Source organism: Gadus morhua, chromosome 1 (genome assembly GCF_902167405.1).
Source record: "Gadus morhua chromosome 1, gadMor3.0, whole genome shotgun sequence".
Lineage (NCBI taxonomy): Eukaryota > Metazoa > Chordata > Actinopteri > Gadiformes > Gadidae > Gadus > Gadus morhua.
The window spans coordinates 19,274,809-19,287,204 of NC_044048.1; the positions used below are offsets into that span (position 1 = coordinate 19,274,809).

Sequence of the window (12,396 nt, forward strand, 5' to 3'; positions counted from 1 at the left end):
TTTCACGATCCAAGCCATCGCTGTAGGAATATTAAACACGACCCGGGTACATCGGTACATTATGTTCTAGAACCTGAGGTTACAATGTCAGGTTAAATGTTTAAAATGTTTCCCCCTTTATTGCGTTTTACAAGCCAATGGGTGTGGGGCCCTTAAGAGAGCGTTGTTGGAATGATTTTATCTTATGTTTTAAGATGGGAGCAGCACTTGTGTGATATGAAGAAACCTAACAGAAGCTGATATAACCGGTGTTAACGGGCCAGGCCTTTGCGTTCTTTGTTTTGCTTATTGCCCATTGACTCCCTAGGAAACGACTGAAGAATGTTTAGCAGCGTACACTATGATTAAAGTCCCTCACAAAGAGTCACCTTGTTGCTTTGGTTTGCCAGATCCATCTTCCAGATTAACTCGGGCTTCATCTTTTTCCTGGAAAATCTTTGTTGTCAAGTAGGGAGGAGAATTGGAAGAAAATACTCCCAGGGCATTCAGCGCACTGTACGGACGCAAGTATGCATCGCACTCGCGTAACACAGGAAAGGACAAGGCCGTGGTAAACGTCTTCATTTTCCTGGAGCTTGATTTACTCCAGCCTGTTCTCTTTTTAAGGAGAGGGTCACTGCGACGTGTCTTTCAGAAACTCATAGCGCGTCAAGCCGCCGAGACACCAGCTATTCACTTGTGTGCAACCCATAATACAGTTCAACCAAAGTGCAGCTTTTACATTTACACATATTACTTGTGTTATTAATACTGCAGTGATTCATATCACAACATCAATAAAAGCGCAGCCTGCTGTCTAACGCCTGGCCACAGCTCAGACCGTACTGTGGTTTCCCCATCGGTCCCAGACACTTCTCAGGTTCAAATCACTCTCTACTGTCCCGTGTTCGGTATTTATTTCTCGGCCTACATGCAGTGTTTTCTCTTCTGTTTCACCGGGGGACGGGGCCCCCCAGATTATGGCCTATAAAAGGCTGTGACGCCTGCTTCCTTAACAAGTTACAAGACCAGAGTGGAACTGAGGAAAAGGCTCTGAAAGGCAGTTAAATGGCGGCGTCCAAAGCCCTCCGCAGTGTTTAGGTAGCGTCTGAGGCTTCTCGGGGATTACAGGGAATTATGCATCCATATAAACTAGGGATGCACCGAATATTCGCCCACCGAACATATTCGGCCGAAAATGGCCCAAAACATAATGTTCGGTTTCGGCCGAAGGAGTAAAAAGGCCGAACATAACACACAGAACATTTTTTTATTTTTTTTATTTTTTTAAATAAAAAATATAATACAATTTTACTCATTTATTTAAAGGTACATTGTTCTTAAATTCTTGCTATAATGTCTGCTGGAATGTTAAAAAAACGTTCAGTATTAATTAAATATTTTGTATCAAATTTGTAATTGATTTTTTTTATAGAAAAGGAAGACAAAAAAGTTGATAAAGGACATTTAATTGTTTGATTTATACAATGGTGAAAAATTAAAGCAAAATGAATGAAAAACATTAAAAGCCACATTCGGTATTCGGTTTCGGCATTCGGCCAACTGTTTCAGTATATTCGGTTTCGGTTTCGGCCAAGAATTTTCATTTCGGTGCATCCCTAATATAAACGTATGACATCCCTGGATGCTGTTTGACGTAATCTCTCTGAGGTTCCCTTCGCCCTGGACGTCACCCTTCAGGGCGCGCTGGGGCGTTACTCCTATAAGTAGTCGGCGACATGGGGGGTAGGTGTTAACATACATGTTGATTGTCAACATTCACAAAGCGCCGGCTCCACCACTAGCTTAAGGACATCTCAGGTCATCTCCGTCGATGTGTTTCTCCAGGGCGCGGGGCTGTCATCTGGACTGTGTTTGGTTGTGTTTGGAGATGGCAGCCAGATGGTGGAAGGACATCAGATTCCCTGGGCTACGGGGGAGAAAGAGGCGTTTTCTCATTGTGGATTTTGATTGTGGTTCCAGAGGCGGTTAGGTACAGGCCGTCTCTGGCAGGCTTCCTCAGCAGCCTCATGTTCTCCGGGACTCATCAAATAAACGCGACCGTACTCCATAAACAGCTGTTGTGCAGATACACGCAGGACGCCATGTTCCTAGCGTCAGGGTTCAGAACAGTGGTTCAAAAACAGAGGTTGAGAATGGCTCGCTGACCGACTGAATGACTGACTCGTGCCTTGGTGAGCACCAGATGAGATCTGCTCGGCGTTCCTTAAAGCACCTTGGGCGCCTTCTGCTGTACGGTCGCTCTTTTCGGTCTTCACTGATCATTTGTTGGTGTGTCGGGGTTTGTTCAATGTAATTGACGTTTGAAAGGAAGTCATCTAAAGCAATATGTTCATGAGTTATGTCCATGATTTTTTTTTTTATCAAAGTAAGTCTTTCCTCGCTCTTAATTACGGTGAAGAGCAAGGTGCTGCAAGACAACCCAGTCAAATCTTACGGCCTATAGAAATCTACAACACATGCTATTATGCTGCTCACTATATTCAAACCGGATGCTTGTTTAATGCTGCTTAGGCTGTTATTGTAAAGTAAATGAATAGAAAAGCACGAGACACGCGCCGGTTGAATCGTATTCACCCAAAACCTATCCTCTTCTGTCTCTGTGTGCTTGTTCAGCCCACCGGTGAGTCCACCCCACGTTCCTTCATCACCTCTGTCTGCCTTCCACCCGTCCTGTCAAACAAACACACTTCTAGACATCCCACTCCCGTGCTGCCTTCATCAGGCTGCACCCTGCTGTGAGCCGGGCTCCCACTGCCTCGCTCCTCACTGGGAAACGCTTCATCCAGGCAGAGGCCGGCCGCGACAGGCTCAGCTCTGCCTTCAGCCGGAGGAAATACGATGGGCTGCTTCCAGCAGAGTGTTTCCATGTGTGAGAGACGCTGGGGGGAGGAGAGGGAGGCAGGGGGGGTCGGGTGTTCCACACAGATGAGACGGACCCTTTTGTCTTGACGGATTACACCGCACCAATCCACTGGGGACCTGAGGCTTGGATCGACCATCCAGCATACTTGACACCAACGCTTCTATATAAATACACACCTTTCACTGAGGCGGGAAACATTAGTTTTGAGCAGTGGTGCGCGGGCCTCGGTCACCCCTGACTCGATGCTCCGTCGCTAACGACAACCGTCTCCGCCGTCTCGGAGACGCATCACCGCGGCGCTCCCGCCGGAGGTTTAAATATCTCAGGGCTCTAGACGTGTCAACACTCTACGGCCCCCCGGGGCCCCCGGGAGAACGTCCCCCCCCCCCCCCCCCCCGCCCGCTCGCCTCTCAGCTCGCAGGTCGTTCCTCATTCCAGTCACTTGTTAACACCGTGCCGCTGTCGTCGGTGGCTTTACAGCCGCGGCGCGCACAAAGAGAGCCCTGTGGCCCGCGCCCATCGGACGCCCTGATTACCTCCTCTGACATCAGACATGTGGTTCCACTGGAGCCACCGAGTGGTGGTGGGGTGGTGGGGACACGCGGCATCACCTGATCCGGCCCGGGGCTCTGGGGTTCTCTGGGGCTCTGGGCAGATGAGGCTCTGGGGTTCTGGCCAGATGACAGTGGTCTGTGCAGTGGGGAGACTGGGGCCAGCATGTCTATCTGCGGCGGCACCGGCGGCTGTGTTGTCCTGCAGTTCTGACCTCAGCAGCGATCCATCATCGTGGGGGAGCTGTGTGTGATCTCAGAGCGCTTCGGGGGTCTTTGTTTCTCAACTTCTGATAATGTTCAAATTTACATTTTGCGTTCAAATTTTATTTTATTTTTTTATTTGCTTAGAGATGTACTTTTCGGTCTATGTGTTTTTAAATAAACTACCTGAATGAGCAGTTAGCGGTAAGGGCGTCTTACTCTTACCTCTACAGGTAAGCTGTGGACAATGGAGGTTTAAACCCCAAATCCTTTTGGTTCGGGGTCAAACCCCTTAACCCTTACCCTATGCTGCCCCTAACCCTTATAATGTTTTGATTGCTATTGCTGCCCTGTACTTTTACAGGGACACCCGAATGACCTCCAGAGTACGTGTGTGTGTGTGTGTGTGTGTGTGTGTGTGTGTGTGTGTGTGTGTGTGTGTGTGTGTGTGTGTGTGTGTGTGTGTGTGTGTGTGTGTGTGTGTGTGTGTGTGTGTGTGTGTGTGTGTGTGGTTCCAGGTGGACCTGAATGACTCCCCGGCCCTTCCCTCTAACCCGCTGTGTTTGTGTCCCTACCTGCAGCATCAACAACAAGCTGCAGCAGCCTGAGGCCGCGTCGGGGGTGCTGGACTACGCCATGAAGCACTTCGGCGAGCTGGTGAGTGCCCTGCAGTCACTCTGGGGGGAGGAGGAGGAGACGCCATCACAGGACTGATCACGCTGTCCCTCCAAGGTGGACCGATTCAGGGCTTAGACATGAACGAACTTAGCGTTTCGTGATCACGCAATCGTTAATTCACTCCGTCACTCATTCATTCATTCATTCATTCATTCATTCATTCATTCATTCACTGCCTAACATAACTTTTTTTTTTACATCTCAATGGTGCTGAGTCTTTTATTTAATTGTCTAATCCGATTTGATATTTCTTCACGCTGGTGCTATCCTGTTACTCGCCTAATAATACGTAATTATCCCGTCATGTGTTCAACATCGCCCAGCCATAATGGGTGTAGCCCCCTGCTGTGACTTGCCCACTAAGGCACGTTCTCAACCCAAATATGCAGGGATCACGGGGGGCAGAAATTCCCTGACCACTCTGCTCCTCACTCTCCAGCTCACTCTCACACTCTCTCACTCTCTCTCTGTCTCCTTCTCTCCTTCTGTTCACCCTAGGTCTGTCTCTCTCCCACAATTCTCTCTGTCACGGTTATAAACACAATTCATATTCATAAGAGCTTCAGTGGCATGGAAAATAAAAATGTGCATGGGAAGAGCTATTAAAAAATCGAACAAAGGAAAAACAACCAGGCATTGTAAAAAGGTAAAATCTATGTAAAATATAAATTGCCGGCAGTAATACAGAAGATGACATCTGTTGATGTGTGGGAGTGAGTCGATCAAACCTGGAGTGGGCTTTTCCACGGACATCGTAGACTGTAAGGTGTTCACACACAATGTACCAAACGTATAAAAGACATCGCTCGCACTCTACCTCGCGTCCTCTCTCGCCTACTTGAATGCGTTTCCTGAATGTCAGGAACGCTACGAAGCGCTCCACTGTACTGGCGCGTAGCCTCCTCAAACCCTCACTTTAGCAAGCACCCGTCTGACCTACAACAAGTGCGGAGGAGGCTTCAAAATGTGCAGACCTCTTTTTACGGTCAGACACCAATACTCAGGGTTTACATAGACAGTCGGGCCAGATATACAATCACACTGCTGGACGCAAGACATGCTGCGGACGCAAGACATGCTGTGGACGCAAGACATGCTGCAGACGCCTACTCCTTCACTTTGTATCCTCGTCGATTACATAACTAGAGAAAGACACTCTTTATGAAAACCCGTCTCTTTCAGCTCGCATTCGAATCGGCATCTCTTGGAAGTTGCCCTTTTTTCACACATCTCTTAGTTTTCGCCGCTGGCTTCCTGCCATTCATGGCCCAGAGCCATGAAACCAAACAAATCCACCAACTGCCCTGCGTGTTTGTCCTAGTGTGTGTTTGTTTGAAAGGCTCTGAGGGGGCGGGAAGTATAACAACACTTTAGCAGCAGAGCGAGGGCCGGGACGCCAGCGAGAAGAAAACAACCGCAGCGGTGTTTGTGTAGCGCAGCCCCAGACGGATCTGAGCACTGCATGGTCCCACACCGCTTTATGAAGTCGCTACTTTTAGCCTGACGTCAGGCGCTGTCTCACAGGCAGGGCTGCTGCCTGAAGGGCCCTACCCCTCTGCCTTTGTCAGCCTCAGTCATGTTCCGGGGGCGGCGGTAGCTCAGGAGGTAGAGCGGGTTGACTGGTAGTTCGATCCCCGGCTCCACCTAGACGAGTGTCGAGGTGTCCCTGAGCGAGACGCCTCACCCTGACTGCTCCTGACGAGCTGGCTGTCGCCCTGCGTGGTCGACTCCGCCGTCGGTGTGTGAATGTGTTGATGAACGGTTGTGAGTCGCTTCGGACAAAGGCGTCAGCAAAGTCCCGTAAATATCACGTAAAACGTTCCCCTATTAAACCCCCGATTGGCAGATTTGTGGCGAAAACAACACCGATAATCGCTCCGACACGCATGCTTCTAGGACCTGTGTCGACCGCTTGATCTGGTGGTCCGGGGTTGTTTACAGTGGGAAGGGAGGTTTGGATTTCCTACTGGCGCCCCAGTCTGCCTCATCCATGGGTCACCAGAGGTCAGAGGTCGTCGCGCGCACCGTTGGAAATAAAGGCGATTCGTCGTACGCACACGTGTCCGACGTGTAACCGGCTGAGGCCCGCGGTACCAAAGGGTCTGCTGTGGAACGCTCTGCCTCATTAAGACGGAACCCTTAACCTCCAGCCCAGCATCTGGTGAAGGGATTAACGCTGGGTATTAGAATTCCTCGGTTCCCACACGAGCTCCAATATCTTCAATCGAGCGGCTTAAACAAACTGAATAAAACCGCTGAAAAACATCACGCCTCTCGTTGTCGTGACGCGACCAAACGGCGGTCAGACCTTCTTAAAGGGGTGTGGCTCCGCAGCGCTGTGGTTAACACCCCTCTGTCTCCGCAGGAAAGGACCCGGGGTTGAACCCCACTAGGGCCGGTCTGGGGAAGGTTGCCTGTTCTCTCCGCACGTCCACACGGGCTTCAAACTCCCTCCCCCTTTCTCGCGAGTTAGATGAATACCTCGTTCTGGCTGCTCTTGAGCAAGACACCTAAGAACCTTGAATGTGAATATGGCTCCCCCCGCATGGCCCTGCCCCCCCCCCGGTCTCCTAGACCCCTTCTGGGATCCATACATCACTGAGCCCCGGCCGATGGATGGCTGGTGGTGGTTTCAGCGCCTGCTCCTCCCTCCCCGCTGCAGGAGATCCAGGCCACCTGGTACGAGAAGCTCCACGAGTGGGAGGACGCTCTCCTGGCGTACGGCAAGAAGATCGAGCTGGCCAAGGAGGAGCCGGACCTCATCCTGGGACGCATGCGCTGCCTGGAGGCCCTGGGGGAATGGTAGGTGACGCTGTGACGGCGGGGTCCATGCTGACTCCGACCGGGGGGGCCGGTAGGCGGTGAGGCCCCCTGTAGGACCTCGGGGATTGAACCCGCTGCCTTGCTTCAAACGGACCCTCCCACTGCCTTAACGCAGCAGGTTGTAGACCGCTGTGGGGCTGGGCGATACGGGCCTCTTGTTACCATGGCGATCTATCCGGGGAACGTCCTGAGGTTTCCAAAAACTGCGAGCGTTCCAACACTTGTCATAGTGGATCGTTGTTTTTGGTCTCTCTGTGTGTTTGTGTGTCTTTGTTTTTGTGTCTGTTTTTGGATGTGTGTGTGTGTGTTTGTGTGCATCTGTGTTTGTAGGGACGGGCTGCATGGTGACCTAATATCCTGTCCTGTGAGTCCGGAGCATTTATGAAAGAACATTGTTTGTAGTTTAGGTAACAGTTCATCATCCTTAGATCCCTCTCCATAACAGATTGGACAGACCTTCCTGGTTTACTGGACCTTTCAATCTAATAAGGCCCATCTTTCTGCTCCAGAAGAACAGCTGAATGATAAAGTAAATTAAAACCTTTTGCTGAATATACGGCCTGCTGTATTACTCCCTCCAGGCCGGTCTGGGCCTTTGTGTTCGGGAAGCTTTCATATATTATACCGAGGGGAGCTGGAAACCTGCTGCACCTTGTCACATCTGCGCTCTCTCTCGCTTGCTCGCTCTCTCTGTGTGTCTCTCCCTCTCAGTCTGTCTGTCTCCTCCACTCTCACTCGACCGGTCTGTGTGTCTCTCTCTCTCTCGCTCTCTCTCTCCCCCCCCCCTCCTTCTCTCTCTCTGTCTCTCCCTCCTGCTCCCACTGTATGTCTGTCTCTTCCACTCTCACTCTGTATGTCTGTTTTTTTTGCTCTACTTTGTCTCTCCCTCAGTTTCTGCTGGGTCTCTCTCTCTCTCTCTCTGTCTGTCTCTGTCTCTGTCTCTGTCTCTGTCTCTGTCTCTGTCTCTGTCTCTGTCTCTCTCTCTCTCTCTCTCTCTCTCTCTCTCTCTCTCTCTCTCTCTCTCTCTCTCTCAGTTTCTGCAGGGTGTGTGTCTCTCTCAGTTTCTGCAGGGTGTGTCTCTCTCTCTCTCTCTCTCTCTCTCTCTCTCTCTCTCTCTCTCTCTCTCTCTCTCTCTCTCTCTCTCTCTCTCTCTCTCTCTCTCTCTCTCTCTCTCTCTCTCTCTCTCTCTCTCTCTCTCTCTCTCTCTCTCTCTCTCTCTCTCTCTCTCAGTTTCTGCAGGGTGTGTGTCTCTCTCAGTTTCTGCAGGGTGTGTGTCTCTCTCTCTCTCTCTCTCTCTCTCTCTCTCTCTCTCTCTCTCTCTCTCTCTCTCTCTCTCTCTCTCTCAGTTTCTGCAGGGTGTGTGTCTCTCTCTCTCTCTCTCTCTCTCTCTCTCTCTCTCTCTCTCTCTCTCTCTCTCTCTCTCTCTCTCTCTCTCTCTCTCTGCAGGGTGTGTGTCTCTCTCAGTTTCTGCAGGGTGTGTGTCTCTCTCAGTTTCTGCAGGGTGTGTGTCTCTCTCTCTCTCTCTCTCTCTCTCTCTCTCTGTTTCTGCAGGGTGTGTGTGTCTCTCTCTCTCTCTCTCTCTCTCTGTTTCTGCAGGGTGTGTGTGTCTCTCTCTCTCTCTCTCTCTCTCTGTTTCTGCAGGGTGTGTGTCTCTCTCTCTCTCTCTCTCTCTCTCTCTGTTTCTGCAGGGTTTGTGTCTCTCTCTCTCTCCGTGTCCTCTTGCTCCCCTGCCCCTCTCTCCTGCCTCAGCCTGTTGGTTCTCTTCTGGCGCAACGCACTGGGTCGAGTTAGCCTCTTCCCGAGTGGGGAGCGCGGATCAAATTTGGCTGATTGTTGCTAATGACCAATTAGCGCTGGTCAGATGGACCCCGCTTTCCCCCGGGAACACATCTGCTTGGCAGGGCTCTGGGGTTAGAGACGCTCAGTCCAAGGTACCCCGCGCTCCGAACGGAAAAGAAACCCAGATAAATAAATAAATACCGGCAGGCGTAATTAAGCGAGGATTGGACTCCCAGTCTTGTTCCTTTGCATCCGTTGCCAGGATCGCTGGCCCGCACCGGCCATGACATCACCTAATGCTTATTTGGCGGTTGAAATTGGAAAGTGTGTGTGTGCGTGTGTGTGTGTGTTGTTATTAATATTGGTTTTAATGTTGGGACATCTTGTACTGGTTGGTATGGTGGCAGCGTTCACTGTTGACCCCGGTGACGTTAGGGGTGCCGCGTGTTCCTCGCTCTAATCCTGTTGTGCGCTGAGATCTGTTTGTGTTGTTTTTGGGATTGTGTTGGTGGTCTTGTTTGTGTTATGTTTTGTGTCATTGTGCGATGTTTGTGTTGTGGTATTTGTGACGTGGGGCTGTACGTGTGGGTTTCAATGTGTTTGTGTTCTTGCGGTGAAGTGTGTGTTGTGTGTGTGTGTCGACGTGTGTTGTGTTGTGTGTGTGTTGACATGTGTGTGTTGTACTGCGTTTGTTGATGTGTGTGTGTTGTGTTGATGCCCTGTGTGTGTTGTGTGTGTGTGTTTACGTGTGTGTGCTGCACTGTGTGTGTTGCACTGTGTGTTTACGTGTGCGTGCTGCACTGTGTGTGTTGCACTGTGTGTTGATGTGTGCGTGCTGCACTGTGTGTGTTGCACTGTGTGTGTGTGTGTTGATGTGTTTGTATTGCTTTGCAGGGGCCAGCTGCACCAGCAATGCTGTGAGGAGTGGACGCTGGTCAGCGAGGAGACGCAGGCCAAGATGGCTCGCATGGCTGCGGCGGCCGCGTGGGGGCTAGGTAACCACCGCCCTCCTGTTTACTGTTCCCTCCTCCTCCTCCTCCTCCTCCTCCTCCTCCTCCTCCTCCTCCTCCTCCTCCTCCTCCTCCTCCTCCTCCTCCTCCTCCTCCTCCTCCTCCTCCTCAGTGATTAGTAACGGTGAGGTCAGGCAGAGGGCTCACGGATCCGGGCGGCCGGGTGGGGGAGGATACATGTTGCAGTACACATCTAGAGCTTCGGACGTAGGGGCTTGTACATCAGGGCCTCACATCCTAATGAGCACCTCCATTTTGTAGCATACACTAAATGAAGGATTTCAGTCGCTTTTTTGCCACTGCTTAGTAATTATTCGTGAAGTTATTTGTCATCATGGGGTGACATCGCTGTGTTTGAAACTGCCCATGCTAGACATGGCAAAACATCGATTTAGAAGTATCAACAATAATTGCCAGCAAAACATCAAATGATGTATTCTGGTATAGATAGGTATATAGAGGTGATGGTGGTGTGGACGGTAGGCAGGCCTGGAGTCTGTAGGCAGGCCTGGAGTCTGTAGGCAGGCCTGGAGTCTGTAGGCAGGCCTGGAGTCTGGAAGCAGGCCTGGAGTCTGTAGGCAGACCTGGAGTCTGTAGGCAGGCCTGGAGTCTGTAGGCAGGCCTGGAGTCTGTAGGCAGGCCAGGCCTGGATGCTGGTAATGCCTTCTGGAACAGCAGACTTAAGGAATGTAGTCTGAGAGCAGTGAAAAACATTATACCGCCATTATGTTTTGCGTTCATAACTTTGTGGTTTGTTGATACAGACGCTCAAGTCGCTTAAGATTAAAGTAGTTCCCTCCAAGACCCATTTGTTTAATTCAATGCCAGATTACCCTCAGAAACCTCTCTATTTGGGCTAGATCCAGGTCTTGTCCCCATCACCACCACCACCCAAGATAATTTGTAGTTTTCTTCTCGCGGTCACACGCCTGTGAACTGAGTCCACCCATCACATGCTCTTATCATAACATCGTGATTATATTATATTATGAAGTCACTACAGTGAGCTCTCCATTAATATTGTCCTTTTCCATCCTTTCATTTTTTCCATCTCATGACTGACAGGGAAATGTGCCCTTTCATTACGGGACATTTAACGTATATGAGGTTCCACGTGGCATCCCCCCACACTGTTTGGCCTATTCTGCAGGAATCCTTTCCTTGAACCCTTCTCAATGTGTTGGAGAGCTGGTACTCATGTGTGATGACCTGATGTGTTCCCCAGGCCACTGGGACAGCATGGAGGAATACACATGCATGATCCCTAGAGACACGCACGACGGAGCCTTCTACAGAGCCGTCTTAGCCCTGCATCAGGACCTCTTCTCATTGGCCCAGCAGGTGAGTGACGTCACCACCACTGTCCACCCACTACAGACCGTGTGTGTGTATTTGTGTGCGTCTGTCTGTCTGTCTGTCTGTCTGTCTGTCTGTGTCTATCTGTATTTATCTGAGTGTGTGTCTCTCTAAGTCTGTGTGTCTGTCTCAGTCTATGTGTCTGTCTCAGTCTGTGTGTCTGTCTGAGTCTGTGTGTCTGAGTCTGTGTGTAATTAACAGCCCATAAGGGCTCTGTTCTTGCTGCTGCTGCTGCTACATGCATTAGACTTTATAGAAGAACGCATGAAATGTTCATTTGGGCCGTAAAACCTGGTGGGAGAAAAGACACAGCATCGAGATGTAGAAACAACCCAAGTCCTGCTCCAGTCCCCGGTTTGAATTCTCATTTGGCTCGGGTGTTTAATTTTAAAGGAACAAAGCCCACAATACGCCCCCTCTGTCTCTCGTTTTCAACGTAGTTCCTCCTCGGTGAGGAAACGTAAATCATAAATCACCTGAGCCCCCGCTCCAAACCTCTGAGGTGAGAGTGGGGGGCTTGCAAAGCGTTGAAGGATCAGATTTAGCTGCGCTCCCAGAGAGAGATTTGTCTTCCTACACCGTGTCTTTGGTTAGTCTGCATGCAAACACAGGCCTGTACCTTAACAGTGATATACACCTGTCCAGCCCCACCTCACCCCCAAGACACTCAGTGTTACCCCACCCTGCCGCTAAACCCACCCTCTGCGCACCCTAACCCTACAGCCCTAAATTAGCCCCATGCTTATTTAGAGATTAGCTCCAGGTGTGGTTGCTAGGATTCGTCCAATCAGCCCAAGATGAGGCCGGTCGCAGCCCGAGGTGGGGCCTCCACCTTCCAGACCGCCTCCTCCACCTTCCAGAACGCCTCCTCCACCTCGAGAACACCTCCTCCACCTTCCAGACCACCTCCTCCACCTTCCAGACCGCCTCCTCCACCTTCCAGACCGCCTCCTCCACCTTCCAGACAGCCTCCTCCACCTTCTAGACTGCGTCCTCCACCTTCCAGACCAAATCCTCCACCTTTTCGACCTCCTCCTCCACCTTCCAGACCTTCTCCTCTCCAATAACCAGACATTTGGTCATGGAAGCTCGGTTGTGTAGAGGCGTACCCCCCCCCCCCCCCTCCCCA

At 50.9% G+C, this 12,396-nt stretch overlaps 1 protein-coding gene across 1 annotated transcript in view; it reads left to right on the plus strand.

The window, feature by feature from the left end:
• Positions 1-12,396, plus strand: part of mtor (mechanistic target of rapamycin kinase) — a 101,069-nt gene that overhangs the window by 53,562 nt on the left and 35,111 nt on the right. Inside the window, exons 29-32 of the mRNA XM_030352725.1 lie at positions 4,203-4,278; positions 6,962-7,101; positions 9,796-9,896; positions 11,137-11,252. Of these exons, the coding sequence (XP_030208585.1) occupies positions 4,203-4,278; positions 6,962-7,101; positions 9,796-9,896; positions 11,137-11,252 (433 nt within the window). The remainder of the gene's footprint in view (positions 1-4,202; positions 4,279-6,961; positions 7,102-9,795; positions 9,897-11,136; positions 11,253-12,396) is intronic.